Raw genomic sequence first — 21,796 nt, 5'->3', positions numbered from 1 at the left:
ACTAATTGCAGGGATGCCCTTGCCTCAAATTTTCATTACTGCTCTTTTTATTAACTCAAATTTACAATACAAGGTGATTAGCCCCAGTTTGGTGTAAATATAAATTTCAATGAAACAGATTATTTTCTCCAATAGTAGAGTATTATTCATATCAAATATGAAATCCAGAAGAGCAATATGAACAAACAAGGGGGCAGCAAAATGAATACAATTGTTACTACAATATAATACAAAAAGTATAAACCTGAACATGTTCAAGTCATATTATAGTAACTGTACTGTCTGAACGTTTAAACTCTCACCTCCATGGTTGACACAGATTTATGAATAATTGTTTTAACATGCAGAAGTGTGGTTCGTGCAGACACGCAGCGAGCTAACTCTGGATTTCCCCCAAACTTCAGCAGTAACTCACACCATCCTCCCTTTAGAAACCATGAGTCTCTGTGTTTTTCTTTGAACTCAGCCCTGCAGACTGTTGATTTCCTTTTTTTCTCTGTTTCACCCTGTTGTTTACATTTTTGTCTCACAGATACATAACCCAGGAGGGGCACAAGCTTGACACCGGCGCCCCAAGACCCCCAGCCACAGTCACCAACGCCGTCTCCTGGAGGTCAGAGGGGATCAAGTACAGGAAGAACGAGGTCTTCCTGGACGTCATTGAGTCAGTCAACCTCCTGGTAGGAACTCCTTGTTTTAGAAGAGCTGTGTTGCTCAAGGAGTGACAGTCAGTGTTCATAAACTTCCTCCTTGGTTGCGTCACACCATTAGCATGGTGATTTTCTGATTTTCTTAGTGCTTAAACTTGTGATCCCTCTGTTTTCAGGTGAGCGCCAATGGTAACGTTCTCCGTAGTGAGATTGTCGGCTCCATTAAGATGCGTGTCTTCCTGTCTGGGATGCCTGAGTTGCGGTTGGGCCTTAATGACAAAGTTCTGTTTGAAAACACTGGACGTGAGTTCAAATCTTTTTTTTTTTTTTTTTTCAAATTACATTTAAATTGTAGAGCCTTGGCGCGCAGTTGGTCGAGTGGTGTCACCCATGTACGCAGGCGGCCGGGGTTCGAATCCGGCCTGAGGCCCTTTACCGCATGTCGCTCCCCACTCTCTTCCCTGTTTCCGAGTCTGTCCACTGTCCTTCCTCTTTCTAAGAAAGGCATGAAAGGCCCAAAAATAAGTACAAAAAAAAAAGTTATAGCTTTATTGATATTCCTTTCTAAGTGGTTAAAGCTCCTGTGATACACTTAAGCACCCTCTGCTGACAGTCTCATAACCCTTTATTTATCTCGTCATGTTTATGTCTAAATTTATCCTCTGACAAAAACCACATCCACCTTGACTTTAAAATGTTATGTGACTAATGAAAGACAGTTATTATTGGTACTGCTTCTGATAACACAACAAAAAAAAGAAGTCCAAAACCCCCTATATGGGGAACTTTATTGTTTCCATGCACCGAATTTGCAAACTCCTCTCAAAATTGCAGAAATTAGTGTTTGTTTGTATAATTCTGCAATTAAGGCATTGTGCAGAAGTTTGCCTGGAATTTTTTATTGGATTAAATTCGCTCCTAAGCAAGTCTTGTGAAGTGTATGTAAGTTTCCATTTTTTTAAGCATTGGCACTTTCAATATATTTTACATTGGTTTAAATAATGAAGGATTCATCATTTAAAACACTTGGTTTTAAAAAATATCTATGGCCTTACATTTACCAGCTGTCTATTAGTAACTATGGATCTTTGTGGTGGAAAATGTAGACAAATTCTATGTCTGCAGCATGCTGCACCTATGAGCTCATAATAGTCAACAAGCATCTAAAATTTCTGAATGGAAATTTTCTGTAGCGCAGAAGACCCAGTGGTTGTATGTAGTCAGCCTGGGTTTGAATCTGGCCTGTGGCGCTTTACCATGTCCCCATGCTCTCATCCCTATTTCCGATTCTGTCCACTGTCCTCCTCTGTCAATAAAGGCATGAAAAAGACCCCAAAGACAAAAAAACAATCATTTATTTTCTTGGTGGTGATGGTCTAGTTTGACTTTGTAGGTTGCACAGAGATACTAAGTTTAATTTTTGTTTCCTGTCCAGACAGGAGCCTCAGCCTCTAAAGCGTTCTAGAGTCAGGCAGTTTTTTCAAATGCTTGCTACATATCCGGTCGAACAATGTGGTATATCTGTTTCCTAAAACTGAGTTAAAAAAGCAAACAAACACAAAAAAACCTATTGAGTTAACTGTATATACAGGCAGACTTCATTCTGATCTTAATCACTTGTAAATGCTACTTCATGCAGTTTACTCTTTGTTTCTTTCTTTGATTTAACCCATTTATTTGTCTGTAGGTGGGAAGAGTAAATCAGTGGAGTTGGAGGATGTGAAGTTCCACCAGTGCGTCCGTTTGTCTCGCTTTGAGAACGATCGCACCATCTCTTTCATTCCTCCTGACGGAGAGTTTGAGCTCATGTCCTACAGACTCAACACTCATGTGAGTACACTTCTTCAGGGACCTTCTACACCCTCTTGTGTATTCTTTCTGTGACGCAGTTTTCATTTATTTTGGACAAAGCCCGCAGGTGATATTCATCCTCTAAGTTTAGTCCGCACCATTTCATATTACATGTATTTTGCTCACCAGACTTATTTGACTCAATTCCATCCTTTCATGATGAACATACATATAATGTGGAAATGTTTACCAGTTAGACATTTCTGGTTTCAAATTACAGATTTTCCATTTGAAACACGTTGTATGAAAATAATTTCCTGTCTTGATTTCATGCTTTTGAATGATTCTGGGCAGAATCTGAACCAAACTCAAAGACTGCTGTTTTCATGAGCATGCATTGCTGCTAAAAATATGTCGTCAGTTATGTGGCAGCCACTATGCAGATCCCTGTGTTCATTGATAGGATCTGGTTGTCAACTGATTGGGCCCAAGCAGGAAAAATGGCCTAGGGCAAGGATGTAAGTGACTTGACAAGGGCTTAATTGCATTGTTACAAGAGTCATGTTCATAAAAATCCATTGAAAATGCTATGCCTTGTCAGTCAACATGGGTCTTTGGCTTTTTAGAAGATTTTTGCTGACTGTGCACCCTCAGTATGTCAATAAAATGCACTCTTGCTATGAGGGGGAGACACAACAGCACTTTGTGTGTTTATGACATTGCAGTTGCACTCAGAGACCTCCAGTGGGCGCCAAAGCTCAGCAAATTCAAAATTCTTCAAAGTAAAGTAGCTGAAAAAGTTTATGCCAGCCTGGCTCTGATAGAAAGTTGTAAGAGGTAATCATAAAATCTCTATTACAGATTCTATATAGAGATTTAGAATTCTACATAGAGAAGTAGAATCTGTATAAAGTGGTCATGATTTTCAATATTTCAAATGCTCTGGTTTCTGTTTGTGTTGCATTTTTGGCTGTACTGACAAATCACATATCGACAGGCTTTACTCAACGCAGGTAAAACACTATGTTGACAACAAAAAACAGTTGGAACTTTGTCCCCAGTGATGACAAACCAGCTCCCATCCATGGCATTCATGTCTCCATCAGCATCAAAGTGCAGCTAAAATCCAGTATTGGTCAAATGTTCAGACTTGGGCCACAAATCTGCCTGATGCTGTGCATAAATCCAATCAGTGGTTGGAATTCCCAACCCCCTAAAATGCATCAGAAAGGATGAAACCAAACTACATTCAGAAAACATGCAATTTAGAAGTTATTTCCTGTCCTATTAAGGAGAGAGATGAAAATCTTGACTTTTTTCAAATCTGTATCAGGATGCTGTTTATATTTATGCAAACTTTATTTACCTCAGTGAGAGTATATCACGTTAAAAATGTGTTTCTTGTTTGGCTTACACTGCTAAAGTGAGAGAGAGAGTACAATCACAATGTCTCACATGCCCTCTTCTGTGGACTCAGATGAACCGGGCTATCCTGAGTATAAGAGAACTGACAGTCTTTGTACTGTAGATGTAAATGCCAGTGGCAGAAAGGAAATCGTGCCTGGTCATCAAATTCTCGCCGCTGGCTTCACTGAAACTATAGAAAACCTAATTTCCATTGACAGCAGGTTGAAGCATCTCTCTAACAGTGATAGGCAATAATTGCTGATGGGTTCTGAGACTGAGTCATGGCTGATCAGCATATATAGGCTGTTATATATACAGTAGTTATTCAAGGGTTTTTTTTTGCATTATTGGCCCAATACAACTGGGAAAGTGCCTCCTTCCGTCCATGCTCCATGCAGTCATGTGTTTATTTAGCATCTCTTCCCCATCATGAGAGCACAAAACATACTTTAAACAGAATTCAAACTCAAGTGAAAACTATTTGCTTTTTCTACCATTGGCTGAATCATGAAAAATAAACAGAAAGTCCAAAATCTGAAATCCTATCTAAATTGCTTCTTCTTGAAGTAAGATATTTAATCCACTAGGTGGTGACTGTGTTATTTGTTATTTACACTGTCATGTGTGTTTTATGTTTCTGACTATTTAAATGAAGTTGTTTAAAGGTAAATAAAGCTTGTTTTTGTCTGTGCCTCAGGTAAAGCCCTTGATCTGGATTGAATCTGTAATTGAGAAGCACTCCCACAGTCGGATCGAGTACATGATCAAGGTCTGTCCCTTACTTATCAAACCAGTTGTTGTGTCATTCATAGCAACATTATTATCTTGTTGTTTTGGAAAATTGGTCCCATAGTGATGTCTGAAAAGCAAAAGTAAAGAAATAGTATTTATGGTTTAATTCATAACTGCAAAAGCCAGTATACTGTGACTTTGTGGTTCTTTTTGTTAGCAGTTTATTTTCACACCATTTTAATACTCATTTAAAACTATTCATACGTCTTGGTTTAATGCCCCGCTGAGGCGGGACGTCATAAAACTTGACCTGCTTGTTTCTCGTCGCAGGCAAAGAGCCAGTTCAAAAGGCGTTCCACGGCCAACAATGTGGAGATCCACATTCCTGTGCCAACGGACGCTGACTCACCCAAATTCAAGACCACAGTGGGCAGCGTGAAGTGGGTGCCCGAGAACAGCGAGATCGTCTGGTCCATCAAGTCTTTCCCTGTAAGCACAAATCATGACTGTCATATGAGGGTTAAAAATAACTGTTTTAAAGTAATTATTACAGTTTTGGTTGCAGTTGGCTTGCAATATTTCCTGATTATGTCACTTTCTGTTTTGGTTTATAAGTTAATTTTCATGAAAAAACATGATTCTTTCTGGTTGAAAATTTGAGGTTTAGACTTTCTGTCTGAATTGTCCAGGGTGGAAAAGAATATTTGATGCGAGCTCACTTCGGTCTGCCAAGCGTCGAGGCTGAAGACAAAGAGGGGAAGCCACCAATCAGTGTCAAGTTTGAGATCCCATACTTCACCACCTCAGGCATCCAGGTACATCTTAACACACTTTCACGTTATCTATCTGTCAGTACTCAAAATTAACTTCAAGGTTAATTTTTTTAACCTTCATGCTGCACATAGGCCGAGGTAAAACAAGCTGAACTGTTCCTCCTTGAGGGATAGAATGTATAAAATGTAATCACAGGAAACTGTTGGTCAGAGCGTGTTGATCATTCCTGTTTGGTAAACCCTCAGGGAGACAATACAAACAAATGCAGTGGTTTTATTTTGCTGTCTGTTTACAGTCCAGTGCACATGCATGCATGCATAGTCCAAAGTCTTGTGGTTCTCTGTTGTTTCGCTGTCATCCTTGATTTAGAATTTATGGCATGCAGCAGCGTCTCAAACAAACTCTCCTGAGCAGGAATTCAAACAATTCATGTGTGTGCTGTTTGTGGCCAGAGGGGGCAGTATGGGAGCACTCTTTAACTGTAAGCCTCCTCATGTGTTTGAGTGTTAAACAAACCGGACTGAGTCACAGCCCTGTTAATCATAGTGATAGAAACTGTCTCTCAGTTACACGTAAGAAGATTTATTGGATTTTGATTGTAATACTCACAATTCTCTCAGAGAAGCTAATGTTTTTCCTTCATGTTTGGATGAAAACTCTGGCTGACCACAGGTTTACACAGATGTGCTGCACCTACTGTGTAATCACAGTTGTCCTGTGATTATATGTGAAGCACCACTGAAACACAATACAAAAGTTTCTCCCATGTCTGGATGTGAGGAAACGATGAAAACCTGTCAGTCTCAGTTTGAAAATATATCATTGACCCAAATCGTGTCACAGCGGGGAAGAATAAACTTTGTTTAAAGAAGATTTGATTACAACCCAGCATGACATTCACCAGATCTCTCCACATTGTGCTTATTTTTCTGAAACAAGAGCTCTTTCAGTTAATCCAAAGTGGTGCTGCAGCCTGAAGTTGTAAATTACAGGTGCATTCTTAAGATTGTAGTTTTTAAGGAACATAGAAAATATCAACACCTGCGGCAGATTACAAGAGAAATGTTTCTTTGATGAAAAGGCTCAACATGATAGCAGAAAGATCTGTTACTCAACCAAAATTATTGTAAAATCACACAAAGATTGTATGTCAAGTGTTTAAACTGAGACGTTTTTTCATTTGGAAACTTATATGTCCTTTTCATAACTGCTACATATCTGTAAAAAGTTGGGACAGGGTCATGTTTCCCACTAAAATACAAACTCAGAACAAAAGTTTCCCTATCTCTAGATGGGAGGAAGTGATGAAAACTTGACAGTCTCAGTTTGAATATATATCATTGACCCAAATATGTCACAGTGGGGAAGAATAAACTTTGTTTTTCAGAAGGTCTGATTACAACCCAGCGTGACATTCACCAGATCTCTCCACGTTGTGCTTATTTTTGTAAAGCAAGAGCGCTTTCAGTTAATCTGAAACGATGAAACCTGAAGATGTTAACTTCAGGTGCATTCTTAAGATTGTAGTTTTCAGGGAACATAGGACATATCATCAATACCACTGCTGATCAGATTAGAAGAGAAACATTTCCTTTGATGAAAAGGCTCAGCATGAGCATTTATAAAAAAGATCTTTCAGTCATGACATGCAAAACATTTCAAACCCAATTTTAGTGGAAAATGGCACCAAAAGACGTTTTTCATTTTTGAAACTGATATGTACTTTTTAAATTTGATGCCATTAACATGTTCCAAAAAAGTTGGGACATGGTCATGTTCCCCACCTCTTCTTTCAAATACAAACTCAGTACAAAGCTTCCCCATGTCTGGATATGAGGAAACGATTAAAACCTGATGATCTCAGTTTGAAAGTATATCATTGACCCAAATCGTGTCCTTGTGTGGAGGAAAAAACTATGTTTTCAGAAGGTCTGATTACAACCCAGCGTGACGTTCACCAGATAAAGTGATGAAACCCCGAGTTGTAAAGTACTGGTGCATTTTTAAGACTGTAGTTTTCATGGAACATTGGACATATTATCTATACCACTGCATCAGATTACAAGAGAAATGTTTCGTTGATGAAAAGCCTTGAAATGATGGCTCATGTAGCTCAAAGGATACAGAGCACAGAGAGAGATCTCACTCACCTTATCTTTGTCAAGATGTGTTAAACATTTCAACACAATTTTAGTTAAGAACACATAGACAACATGCAAGGTGTCTAAACTGAGAGATTTGAATGTTTTATATGTCCATTTGAAATTTGATGCCAGCAACATATCTCAAAAAAGTTGGGACAGGGTCATGTAGTGTCACCTCTTCCTTTAAAGGTACTCTGTGTAGAATATAGTAGCACTGAGCATAACAAACATGGTAAAAATAGAACATAATATTAAGAAGTGTGTGTAAATTGGTTTTTAATCCCCTGTATTTAAAAACTACTTTATTTTAACTAACTTAGAATTCAACTTTATTCATATCCTAGTATGTAGGTGGTACTGGTTGTAACTGTTTCCACTGAAAGTGCTCAGATAGAAGGAAGAAGAGGAAGTGAGACTTGCTGGGCTGTTTTGTGAAAAGACAAAAACACTGAAATACATCAGTCTGTCATGGATGAAATATTCCTCTCGGCCTGAAAGGCCACTATGACACTACCAAAAAGAGGGATGAGCAAGCATTGCAATCCTCTGACTGTTATATGTTGCTAAAATTCACAGTTTTATACACTGTACCTTTAACATGATTACGTCATCATTTGAGGCTGTCAGAGACCAGTTTCTGTTATTTTGAAAGTGAGTGTAATACTTTACTGTTCTTTCTAGATGTAGGATTTAAGCTGTTGAACAGTTTAGGGTCTCTTTTGTCGTATTTCACGGTTGATAATGTGCAAAGCAGGACTGTAGGAAGGCTAGTTTAGTACCTTTGCTCCTTTCAGAGCCCTGCTGTTGTAGTATGAAAGCCTCATACCTCTGTGTGTTTGTGATTCTTAGCTGAAACATCTGTAGATGGAAACAATCTCACTGCCAACAGGTCCTGCAGATTTCAACAACTTTATTGTAAACCATGAGATCATACGAGTATATAGGGAAACTACACTCACTACAACATTGATTTAGGATTTGTAAATTACTTCTAAAGCAAAAACACACAAGATGGATAATATCATAATATGTTGCAGGTACTGGAACATAATTTACCGTGTAACAACAAGCTCTTCAATCATGTTTCCTCTGTTAACGTAATGGCTCTTTGCTCATACTTGAAGTTTATTGAAGTTCTTGCTTTCATGCTGCTTTCTGTCTAACTGTCCTTAAAAAGCTTTAGGCTTTTATTTTCCAGCTTCTCCAAATTTCCTATGAAAGTCAATAAAAGGTCATTAAGTTGTACGGACATTATGCAGCCCACTCGGAAACGAGCCACTCACACTGATGTTAATTGAAATATATATTACTTTTAATTGGGGTGGTTTTGGCAATATAAGTGTACTTGTCATTTTCCGAAGGTAATTTGGCAGCTGAAAGAAATAATCTCTGTTCCCTTCCTTCCTTTAAAATCTTCTCCAATCCATTAAAGGAACAGATGCGTGAATAAAAGTGAGTAAATAAAGTGTCAGAGCAGAACTGAGGCAGGTGTGGAAAAGCTTTAAGTTTTATATTAGTGATCACATAGCCTAAATATTTAATGTTGTGTCTAAAAAGGAAGGTTAAAGGTATTTAATGTCCATGTCACTGATTGTGAGTAAGGGATTTTCAGTAGTTCCTCTTAATGCTTGCACCATATGAAGTTTTTGTCTTCTCTGAAAACTCAACTGATTACTCAACTCTGTCCTTAAAAACTGGGATATCAAATAGCATTAGTCAAGCCCTAACCAGAATTGTTTTTATGTTTCAACAAGAAAATGAACCTATAGGGTTTTTTATGATGTTTTTCATTTGCATAGAGGCGCTGAAATAAAAGGCCTAAATATTTAGTATTATGTTTTAATTGTAGCATGAGGGGTGGAACTTCAGTGTAATTCATGAGATAATTCCATGAAATGTTATACAATAGGATATGGTACAGTTAAGATCAGATTCAGATTGCATTGCAACAAATTGCATCTTTTTGTGTTCAGATAAAAAACTACATGATATGATACAGTATGAAACAAAAAGATACAATATCTTATGATACAGTATACAGTGTGTGGTGTAAAATAGTGACTGCACAATAATGATTTAGGGATGTCAAAGCAGTGAGCTAATTTAAATGAATTATTACACAAATGATGCATAAAAAAATGTATGCATATGCACAGACTCCATCCTCAGACTTCATTGTTCAGCCAACCAGCCACAGTAGCTTTATACACTTATCAAATAGCCTTTTGATTTGATCCGTCCCAGCATCTATTGAATAGAAAACATTTATTGACTTATTCAGTCCATCTGTCCTGTGTAGTACAAATGTTCTCCTGTCTTGTTTAAAATGCTTGTAGAGGGGCACAGATGGTCAGCACAGGCAGCCGGGTCAAGTCCAGCCTGTGGCTCCTGTTCTGCATGTCTCTCCCTCACTGTCTCATCCCAATTTCCATCTCTATCCGCTGTCGTCCTCTGTGAATAAAGGCATAAAATGCCCCAAAAATACACATTTTAAAAGCTTGGAAAAAGCTCTAATGCCATTAAGATGTACGTTTTTTTTTTCTAAATGTTTTGTTAAACCATTGAAGAAGTTTCCCCCGTGCACTCATATCCCTGGCGTCAGGCCAAAACCTTGTATCTCAACTTTTCATGATTTTAATTTTTTTCTTTTTAGAAATTAGTCATTACATCTGTCACTGGATTCCAACCAATTTTAAAGTAATAAAAAAGTGAAAAAAGATGCTGACTATGACCACTCATTGTAAAATTAATTGGAAAAAACCTATTGTGATCATGGAGAAACAGGGTTTTGCCCTGACACTAGCAATATGTAATAACTGGATCTGGTGGAGAAAAAAAGTCATATATAAATAACTTAAGAGATTGCTGACCAGTATTTAAACATCAAACTATCTGGAATGTAAAATGAGCCTAAAATATGAATTGTACGATTAATATGTTTATAGAAATTTGGCGTCATCATTTCATCTTTTATCAAACTTAATCTTTTCAGTGTCAGAAGTTATTCTGCTGTTGTCCTCCTACTTTTTCTTCCTTTTGCTCTTTACTTTGGAGGCAGTAAAATATTGTTGCCATGTGATACAGATATGCAACAGCTGGTGCCAAATAGAGATTAATTTCATTTTGAAAAAAAAAAACAGTTCAAAATAAACTGGAAAGAGGAAATAAACTGGTCAAAAAAGATTAAAAAGTATAAGAGGAAGTATTTTAATGATGATAAGATGATGATCAAAGTGAAAAGGACACCAACTTGCTGTAAATATATCCTGCTCCAAACCTGTAATGGCATTTTATGGTCTTCGTTTTATCAGAGATCTTGATGTAATGTTATTTGTTTGATCAATTATCGCAAAAGTCCTATTTCATGTTCTTTCTTGTCAATGTCTTCTTTGACCATTTAACTACAGGTTATCTTTAGTTATGCCATAAAACCCATTCGGAGGAAACATGAAGTTGTGATGTGAGGAGGGGGTCAGATTCCATAGAAAGATAATTATGAAAATATTGGTATTTGAGGATGCTGGTAGCACGCCCCTTAGACAGAGGCGACTGTCGGCGATGTGGGCAGCCTGGGTTTAAATCTGGCCCGTGGCTCCTTTCCTGCATGTCATTCACCCGTTTCCAAATATATTCACTATCCTATCTACAGCAACTTTTTCACAAGCCCAAAAGTAAGTCATAAAATTTCTATATTGATATTTGGCATCTCTATTCAGTAATTGCATCACACAGTCAGGACTATGATAGATTGCAGTAATTATATTTTTCCCACCTCTTGTAAACAAGTAATTTAGGGGCTCAGTTTTACATATCTTCTGTCCCACAGCTTGAACTCTTTGCACCATGTTTGTGATCACTCTGTGGTGCTCCCACAATCTCAGAAGCAACTTAATAAGAGCGATATTCCCATCGAACTCTTGAGTCAGGCCTGTAACCTTTCCCTTATTACAGGGCAGCAGCAGACTGGGTCTCAGACGCTAATGCAGCCTGTAGCAGCTCTCTGTATATGTGAGAAGAGGCTGTGTGAAGTTTAATTAGACACATGTCAATATCAAAGCATGAGAAAGTTGCTCTTAACTGCACCACTAAGTGCAGGGGAGCACACATGTCGAGTGTGTATGATGCACGTCACTGCACCTTGTAAATTTTACTAGAAATGGAGGAACCCCACACTTTGGCCTGGTGGCAGTAAGAGCAGGAGAGTTGTTACGTTTTCAGATCTCCTGTCTTTAGGTGATGTTAGGGGAACTTAAACAAACTGGCAGATGCTTAAAGAGTCATGGCTGCTACCAAAAGCCTGATAAATCCAGACCACACATGCAGTCTGTACTTACCAAATGCGATACAACAAACATCCTCCATGCCCCTTCTCATCTTACAAGCCATAATGATATTCTGCGGAGGATGGTTTCTGGTGGCGTTTTGCTGACTGCGTACCCACGGTCAGGCCGGCTGCATGTTTGGCTGCTGGCTTCAGGAAGAAGTGCTGTGCAGGCAAACTCACTGATCCTGTGTCTATGTGTTTGTCGTCATGTCTCTGGTGGCCGCGGCGCTCTCTCTCTCTCCTCCTGACCTCACTGTGTAGTGGAAGGTAATAACAAGGCGGCCACTACCAAGGCCTCGCCAGAGGACCGCCATCTCCAGACCCACAAATTCCTGCCCTGTCTGTCCCGCTTTCAGCTGAGAACCGGCGACATTTCCCAGAGAGGGGTCGCGTCAGCCCTAAAATGGCCGCGCTCGTATCCGTGCTAATTGTGAGAGCGAAGATCTAATTTTTATTTTTACAGAAAGTTTTTGTGTGAAAGTTGTTTCTGTAAAAGCACTGAGCATGGAAGAGATGTCTGTAATTATTTTAGTAGCACACAGTGACGCATACTTTCTGCTGCCACAAGATGAAATGTCACACCACAAAGAAGAAGTCCGTGTCACTGTGGATGAAATTTGATGAAGAGGATCATTTAGATAAATAAATATATACTTCATCTTTTAACCCACAGAAAATGTACATACTAAGATAATAAACTGACATAATACTCACTGACCACTTTATTAGGTATACCAGCCTGGCTGCTCATTAATGCAAATATCTCATCAACCAATCACCAACTTGTTTATGCTAGTAGACTCAACTGGACTATTGAAAACAATAGATAAAATTCTAAAATAACAAAGACGTAATATAATAATAATAAAAAAATAGTACAACAAAGACAGATGCATGGGTATTATTACAACTGTTATTTTAAGACATGGCTAAGATGATCGTCTGAAGTTCAAACCAAGCATCAGGTGAAGAAGGAAGGTTAAGTAAGGGACTTCATTGAACATGCCATGGTTGCAATGTAAATTCTGCTAACTGAAATTTTCTCTAATTTAATTGAGCTGATGTCTGCTTTATATTCTAGAGTGCTATGAAGTGTGGTTGCTCCATCTCGGACTACTGTTGATTCTAGGGTGAGGCAGGGTTGCATCTTAGCCTTTAGGCTCTTCAGTGCCTGTATGGTCTAGATAACGGGGCAGGCCACAGGGGCAGATCACTGATCTGGACTTTGCTGATGATGCTGCGATCCTTGCATAGACTGTAGATTTCCTTGTGGGGGCTCTTAACTTGCTGAGTGAGGAGGCTGAAGTGTCGGGAATGCATGCCTGCTGAATCTGTGTCTGTGAATCGTGAGATTGGGAGATTGTAGAGCAGTTACCCTACCTTGGCAGCATGATCCATTGATTTGTGACTGCCGATGTTGAGCTCAACCACAGACTTGGACTCGCGTATGGGGCAGTGGGTTCACTGAGCAAGACAGTGTGGTGTTCCGGTCCTGCTATACTCTTATGAGGCCTGGGCATTGACTGATGGCTAGAAGCACCAACTGGGCTCCTTTGTGATAGCTTCTCTTTGGTGAATATTTGGGTATCCTTGGAAAGACCGGTTGTCTAACGCTGATGTACTCAGGAGAGCGGGGATGGGAAGGGTCAGCTGCCTGAAATGGGAACAGCAGCTACGCTTTTACAGGCAACTGGCACACTTTCCTAGGCCTGATCCAGCTCAGTGCATACTGGATGCCCAGGACCCGGTGGGCTGGTCCAGACACCGGGGCCGACCCTGGCACCTGGGAAGGGTCAGATGGGAGGATACCTGGAGAGGTGGGGAATGGGCCTGTTGCACACCTGGAGGATGGCCATCAGGAGGCCAGAACAGTATAGGACCAAGGTGAATGTGGCGATACCCATACCTGACCTGACACTATGACTAAAATCTGCCTTTGTTCCGTGAGAAAGACTAGCCTAGACTAGCTGATAATAGATATTTGGTGATAAACATCAGATGAAAACAGTTTTGTTTTCGTCAAGGAAACTAAAACAAGGCAAAATATCTGTGTTTGGGCATTCATAATCCACAGTATTTCTCCTCTGTGCACATAAGGTAGGTCAGTATTTTCATCAGTGATGGTGCATTAATATGTGCTTTACATTTATATTACTAATAGAAAATAAATGCCATGACTACAAGTAAAGACTAAAATATAAGGACTTTGTACTGACTAAAACTGGTCAAAAATTTTTGTGACTTTTTGTTGACTAAAATCCTAAAAGTTGAAAATGACTGAAATGTGACTAAAACTAAAAGTTCAAAAGACTAAGACTGACTTTACAATAGCTGGATCTTGAATTTTGAGTTGCACGACTCACTTTGAAGTTGAGCCGTCTTTCAGCCTTACGCATTTGTGTCATGCAGTATTGAGGAGCACACGATGGCCGACCAGCTACTTCCATCTGGTTAGATGGATTTCTGGCATGTTTGATATTTTGGTTGTATGACTACACACACTCACACAGTGAGAGCAAAACCACCAGATGAGTCCTAAACTTTGGGGGATTTTTTCCCTTTGTAAACTATTGGACATCATCTTGAATCACAATGAGAACAGCAGGAATTCCTTTTTGATGTTCCTTCCACTGACTATGATAAAGGAAATGAATAAGCAGGAGATAGACCTGCAGGCCTCCAGCAGAAATATTTGTTATCATTTAGCTGATAGTTGTGTTTGCTGGGCTATGCTTTTTATTGTGTGAGAAAGAGATGGCAAGAGCAGTTTTGTTGTAATTTGAAACTATTTGAAGGGTGAAAGCGAGACAATAGATCTGATTTCAAACTCCGTATGTAGAACTTTTGAAAGTAAACTCCATCGGCATGTTTTACAGTTCGCCCCAACTTGTACAGTGTGAGCATGATGTTCATGTTTGAACACAGTGTGAGCAAATAAATCCTGTACAGTGGTCGTGCATCATAAACTATTCAGTTGCACATTTTGGGCTGACATTTCACCATGGCTCTTATATAGTTGCCCTGAAATCTCACGGTGTACGCCCACTTTACACCAAATACAGGCCCTCCCATTTAAATGTCACAGCAGAAAACGGGACTTAACAGACCAGGTGGTGTTTTCCAATTATTCTATTGTCCAATTTTGATAAGCTTATGTAAATAGCCTCAGTTCCCATCTGCTTTAAGATTGGACTTGTTGAGTCTTCAAAGATGCTCTCCTGCATACCTCTGTAGTAGAGATAGATATAAGAGTTATTGTTGCCTTTCTAACAGTTCAAACCAGACTTCTCATTCTCTGACCTCTGCCCTTAACAAGGCATTTACACCCAGAGAACTGGTGCTCACTGGATAATTTCTCTCTTCTTCAGCATTCTCTGTAAATCCTGGAGATGGGTGTATGTTAAAATCCCCGTAGTTCAGCAATTTGTGAAATACTGAGACGAGTCTGTCTGGCGCCAACACCGTGGCACATTCAGTCACTTCAATCCCCTTTCTTCCTCATTCCGATGCTTGGTTTGACTTCCAGTAGATAATTTTGACCATGTCTTCATGCCTACATGCATGTAGTTGCTGCTGTGTTAATGGCTGATCAAATGTTTGCATTAAATTGCAGTTGAACAGGTGTACCTAATAAAGTAGTTAATGAGAATATAATGTAACGCTGTTTTTTTTCTGCACCTGATCGGCAAAACAGTGTGCAATCATGTTCAATTCTGGTCATTCTATCAGGTTATTTTTAGAGCATCTTCTCGTAATTCAGAGGTGTGGTAACTCTATTGTGGTGAGATATTGGTCAATAGCTTGTGAAATTTGTATCTCAATAATGCCAGTGCTGCACTTTCTCCTCTCATAGGACTTTAAAAAACAGCATGTTACAGTTATGTAAATTCACTCTGTCCCTTGAAAGCTGTTCTTTATCTGCTTCCTTCTTCTCAGAGTGACTTGTACTGCTGCTTCCTCATCAACACAACCACTTTCACTAGAACTTACAGCCTGCAGAGTACTTAACTGGAAGTGAACCTGACATACTTACCCCCCACAGGCTTCAACAGTTGGTCTGGAGAGTGTACGGCTTGGTTGTGTGCAGAGAAATGACAGGGACCAGATGTCGAAGTGCTGCTTTTAATGCTTGAGATTTTTCTGTTAAATCTCTTTTATGAAACTACAAGTTTGTAAAAATCAGCTTCAAACAGTGAATATGGGCATCATAGTAGTTATTTTTTGTGCAGCTACAAACTGTCAACATGTCCCCAGTTGCACACTTCAAACCACCGCAATTTTATACACTGGATTATAAAATTTCACAGAACCATCTACAATTCAGCATACTTTATCATTCAGAAAGAGATAGCAAAACAATATGATAGGTCTCTGTGTTATTTTTCACAATAAACACATCAGAAAGTCAGAATATATTACAAAATATAAGGAAAATCCTTTGATATTAACACGCTAGAGTGTTTCAATTATTCTGCCTACACTGTAACATTTGGCTGACACTTTACAAATGTATAATGTCCATGTTTTAACACCTTGGTGCAGTCAGAAAAAGCTATGCAAGCTATAAACTCCCCTCAGAATGACTGGTTCTAATAACTGTTAAAAAAAAAAAAAAAGCTTTCTTCTAAACATGAACTGTGTTAACATTATGATTCGCATATAGATGTAACATCTTTCAGTTACTGCCAATATGCATTATGTCCATCCTCACAACACTAAATAAGGTTTTCACAGATGGCATAATTTTCTCACTTAGCTTTAAATCTTGAGAAAATCAGGTTTTCAAGCATGCAAAACATGATATTGTGTGGTTTTTTTTAAATTGCAAGTTAAAAGCTAGCTGCGCGAGCATTTTATGGGTTGGATTTACGTTTCCCCCTTGTATCTGTGTAAGGGTTCCTTTGCATGCCTTAGTACTCATTTAATATGCCTTTCCCAGTCCCAGGACACAAACATTGAAGTCATTGAACTCAGCCTTAAATGTGCTAAGTTGTCTGCTGGGCTGAACAATTTTGAAAACATACTGATTTGCGATATATTTGGCTTACACTGCAAATCAATATGTTTTGTGGCATTAAAGAGTAACAATTTTAACATAATTATTCTTTTTACAGTTAAAAAAAACATTAAATTGCTATTATTGGAAGAATATAAAAATGATTGATTATTATGACTTTATGCAAGTTCTGCACAAAAAAAGATAATTTATTCTCACATCTGTGTTTGAATTGTGCACCAGGACATCTCTGCTGCAAAATATTTATTTAGCTATTCTCAATGGATCTTTGATGCACATTTTAACTTAAAGAGACAATGCAACACCTGTGATTAGAAAATTGCAGAAGGCCATATTGTGATTGCAGTAAAAAATTAATTAATTGTTAAGACCCATTTCTAACTCTGGGAAGGATGAAAACTTGTGCTGCATTTTAGTTTTGAGAATATAGATTAAAAACAAACTTAATGATCAGTGAAATTAAGACATCTTAAGAATCAAAGTCAGAATACAACAGAATCACGTATTTATTGTATTTATTGTGACATTGACTGCTTACCTCTTGGCCAGGCCACCCTTGTGAAAGAGATTTTAATCTCAATGAGCTTTCATCTGGTTAAATAAAGGTTAAATAAATACATTTAAAAATGTGTTCATATACATATTTGTACGTATGTTTATATTCTTACACATTCATATGTAACATGATGTTGGGCAACAGATTGTGCTATGGAAGCAGAATGTCTTTCTCAACAGTAACCCCAAAGAAATTGCAAAAAGGGAAATGCCTCCATCTGAGACTGAAGGAGCTCCACTTTGAATAATGTGCAAATTTATATCCGTGTATACTAAGGTTAAGAATTGGATCTTGAAATGGGCTGTTTTTTCTCCAAATAAATCATGTTTATGTGTTTCATTCATCTTTGCTTCTCTCTGCAGGTGCGTTACCTGAAGATCATTGAGAAGAGTGGATACCAGGCCCTGCCGTGGGTGCGCTACATCACCCAGAATGGAGGTAGGTCAAAGAATTCAGTAGTACTTGTACAAAGTGCCCATATGTGCAGTTATTAGGCAACAGTTGGGCAATACAGTGCAATGTGGTGGGAACCAGCTTTCAAACCATGCAGTTTTACAAAAGGGGATACACTGTAGAACATGAGGCAATGTGGCAACGTCCTGCGAAATGTGAGAAAGTGAGCTTTTCCTTTTTTTTGTTCTCTTTGACCTTCCCGGTCTTCGCTGTGAGATGGCCAAGGTTGCACATGTTGGTCTTTTCGCTAATGTTGCCACTAATTGCTAAACATCCTCCTCCCATTTCCTTCATGTTTTCATTCATTCTGGGTGGAAAGCATCAGCTGCCTCCACTCTGATTCCTCCTCTCTTTCTCCGTGCATTTGATTAAGTCTTGTTCATTTCCTCCACAGATTACCAGCTCCGGACTCAGTAGGCAGCAGGCAGGTGGAGATCAGAGGGGGCGGAGTCAAGCCGCTAATGTGATATCAATGGCAGGTGTCAGTCATGAGATCAACTGTCAGTATCTCCTTTTTTATTTTTATTTGTTGAAGGTATAAAATGAATTTTGATCAATGCAAATATTAGATGGAGCTGTCGGTTAGTAAAGATTTAAACAGTATAATTATGTTCTACTACTGTGTGGCTCCGAATGTGACTGAGGCCAATGATAGCAAGAGTTACGTTTACATCCAACCCGAGAGAAAATTCATTACAGTGGGTCAAATAGTTCAAAAGAGTGTTACATTTTCATGTAAAGTTACTGTAATCACATCCACACATGTAAAAAAAAAGAAACACGCTCCGGTCAGTCTAGTACATGAAGCTGCTTTGTTCTGCCACAATTCCTATTTGTTGATTATCTGTATATATTTGTTTCATGTTAATGAACTTTAAATTCAGTGTTATTTGTTGTAAATTTAAAAGCTCACTCTTTTTTTGTACCATTACCTCCATGTGATGCCATTGACACATGTCAGAGCGACGCCCGCCTGCATGGCTGTTGTGCTTTCTATTCGTCAGCGTGACTCCTCGGACATTCAGCTTTGCATAAAAACATGAAAACGCTCGTTGAAGTTACACAGTGAACCCAGTACCAGAAAAAAAAATCTGTTTTCCACCCCGACACCTGTTTCCCCCTTCCCCTCTGTGTAGCCATGCTGTTTTAAATCATTAAATGTCTATTTAGAGAAAGTTTTCCATCGTCTCTGCGTCATTTTCTGCGTGATGTCACTGCAGTCATCGCACTGAGCTGACATGGTGTCATTTTCAGACACCTGCTCCTCAAACCAAAGAGAAATCCTGAACACAGGGGGAAACTCAATGAAAGGAGGGGTCCAGTATCAAGTTTGTGGTTGTAGCAAACCCTGGATGTGTTTTTCCACGCCGTGCTGGAGGTCTTTTCAAACAGTGCGACTCTTAATACCCAGGGCGTGTGATATCATAGGCAACAGAGCACCAGCGCTCCGTAAACATGCAGGAGAGTGGGGAAGGATGTGACTCAAGCTGTGGTCAGCGGTCGCAGACATGCTAGAGAGAAATGTAGGATGGACACAGCACAGACCTGCTATTGTTCATGCCAAGCCAGACTCCAGTGGTCCTGCATGAGGTCATTCCTTAAGTTAGTCCTGTAAGGGGACTGTGATATTCTTAATTGATGAGTCACTTTAAGCAGGTGCTGAAGGTTCGGTCTGTGTCGACATGACTTAAGAATGCACAGTCTGTCCTTGAAATGTTTACAGGGTTGACTTCATTATATCATTTAAACAGCAAAGAAAATAAGATTCTCTTTTCTTAAAAGTTTTCTTTCAAACACCAGATTCAGACTCACCTACATAGCAGGTTTGTCTACTCTCAGAACAGACATTTTCCACTGTGGAAAAATGCTGTGACTGTACATAATCATTAGATCAAGCTTGGTGTTAACAAGCCTGTAATCAAAGCATACCACCTGCTGTGTTATCAGCTGTGTTATTTATTGCCAGCATTTTTCTTTTTAACTATTTCTTTGAGGGTCTTGTGCAATTTGGATATGTGCAATATGTGTGGGTTATGTGATTGCATCTTTTTTCTAGTCTATTACTTCTTTGTTATTAATTGGCAGCTTCATCTGTGCAGCTCTTGGAGCCCAAGACAAATTTCTTTAAGGGGACAATAAAGTGTATCATATCATATCTTCACCCCTGTGCTTTTACAATTCAGAGACAGAACACATGAACACTTCTGAGAAAACTACCAAAACACTGCTATTATACATATTAAATCAACATAGTAGTTTCTTGTATTTACAGGACAATTACTCAAAAAGTCCTTAATATCAGGTGCATTTGAAACAACCGGGGATATGTTAATAACTTAATCTTTTTTTTATTTTTTCTCTTACTTTAGAAAGGTTTCAATACTGGCTCAAATAAAAAAAAACAGAATAAAGGTTTTAGAGTGGCCAAGTCAAAGTCCAGACTTAAATCCAATTGAGATGCTGTGGTGTGACCTTAAATGGGCAGATCACGCTCAAAAACCCTCAAATTTGGCTGAGTTAAAACAATTCTGCGAAGAAGAGTGGGCCAAAATTCCTCCATAGCGACTCATTGCTGCCAAGGGTGGCACAACCAGTTATTAGGTTCAGGGAGCAATTACTTTTTCACATAGGGCCAGATAGGTTTGGATTTTTTATTCCCTTAATAAATCAAATCATCATTTAGAAAACTGCATTTTGTGTTTACTTGGGTTGTCTTTGTGCGATATTAAAATTAGTTTGATGACCCCAAACATTTAAGTGTGATATGCAAAAAAAATCAGGAATCAGAAAGGAGGCATATGCTTTTTTCACTGCACTGTATATGATATAAGGAAATTCTTTAGTTTTTTGTGGGTACACTAGCCAAATAGGCTTAAAAAACGTTTGGGGCCAGTTATGCGTGTTAAGAATAACAAAAACAAAGTATAATAAATACATTTGGAAAAAATGATATTTACAAGTCTCCTTCAGCCAAAAATTAATATTTTAAAGAACTGAATCACAGTAGGGACCTGTCAGTTGAGCCTAGCTTGTTTTTACATGCTTTGCTTGTGTTCATGTCAGGATTCCTCTGATTCACTGACTAACAATGAAAACAGGTTATTCATATTTGTAGCAGTATCCTTCAAAAATTATTCTGGAATATGTATATTTTATTTCCCTGGTGTCTGACTCAGTAAAATTGAGTTTAGTAAGGAAGGGAAAGTGCTCTCTGTACATTTCTACCTGAAGGTTAAAGTGAAGCAGCATGGGATTTTTCTGCTTTATAACAGTTACACTAACAGTACATAAGATAAAGTCAGAATCAACAACAGATTGATCTTTTTCTAACAACTATGTTCTACGGAGAGGAGGCGGAGGGATATGCTATGTGAAAAGTCTCAGGGGTTAGTCCAATTAGAGTGCTTGATTCTTAACTGGTCCAGCATCAGGACCCACAACTGGCTTCTTCATATCAATTTGACCCATATTTTAAAAACAGTTCAATCAAATGTTTGTTTTTTTTTATAAGATGGGCAGTATGAACTTGAGATAAAACAAAAGATCTGTCACAACAGATACAAGGAGACGTGTCCTTCATAATAAATCACATCAAGTACTTTTACCAGCATGCTTTTGATTTTCAAGGACATATCCATGACCCATTATAAAAGACTTTGCAACCTACCTTTGGGTTCTGACCCACAGTTGAGAACCAGGGGTTTAAGTGGTAATAACACCTTTATCAGATTGGATTAGATCCAAAATTTACAGCCGTTTTGATTTCAGACAGCTCTGATTCTAGATCCTTCTCTGCAGACCACATCTGAACAAGATTGTTCATTCATTCAGGCACTTTTACAACTATTTCTAACATGATATTTTATGACAAAGTCATAAAATCCCCACAGCACCACTGTTGGTGGAGCACACTTCCTCATCGACGTGTGCTCTCCCTCTGTGTGGATC

The 21,796-nt window shown here is 38.7% G+C and overlaps 1 protein-coding gene across 1 annotated transcript in view; it reads left to right on the top strand.

The window, feature by feature from the left end:
* Positions 1-19,026, top strand: part of ap1m1 (adaptor related protein complex 1 subunit mu 1) — a 28,953-nt gene extending 9,927 nt beyond the window's left edge. Inside the window, exons 5-12 of the mRNA XM_041802307.1 lie at positions 533-680; positions 827-953; positions 2,338-2,480; positions 4,546-4,617; positions 4,911-5,069; positions 5,270-5,395; positions 17,758-17,833; positions 18,243-19,026. Coding sequence (XP_041658241.1) covers positions 533-680; positions 827-953; positions 2,338-2,480; positions 4,546-4,617; positions 4,911-5,069; positions 5,270-5,395; positions 17,758-17,833; positions 18,243-18,265 — 874 coding nt within the window. The 3' untranslated portion in view covers positions 18,266-19,026. The remainder of the gene's footprint in view (positions 1-532; positions 681-826; positions 954-2,337; positions 2,481-4,545; positions 4,618-4,910; positions 5,070-5,269; positions 5,396-17,757; positions 17,834-18,242) is intronic.
* Positions 19,027-21,796: the final 2,770 nt, after the last annotated feature.

Source organism: Cheilinus undulatus, linkage group 13 (assembly GCF_018320785.1).
Source record: "Cheilinus undulatus linkage group 13, ASM1832078v1, whole genome shotgun sequence".
In the NCBI taxonomy this organism is placed as follows: domain Eukaryota; kingdom Metazoa; phylum Chordata; class Actinopteri; order Labriformes; family Labridae; genus Cheilinus; species Cheilinus undulatus.
Note: the sequence above shows the minus strand (reverse complement) of the source record. Positions and strands in the feature narration are given on the sequence as shown.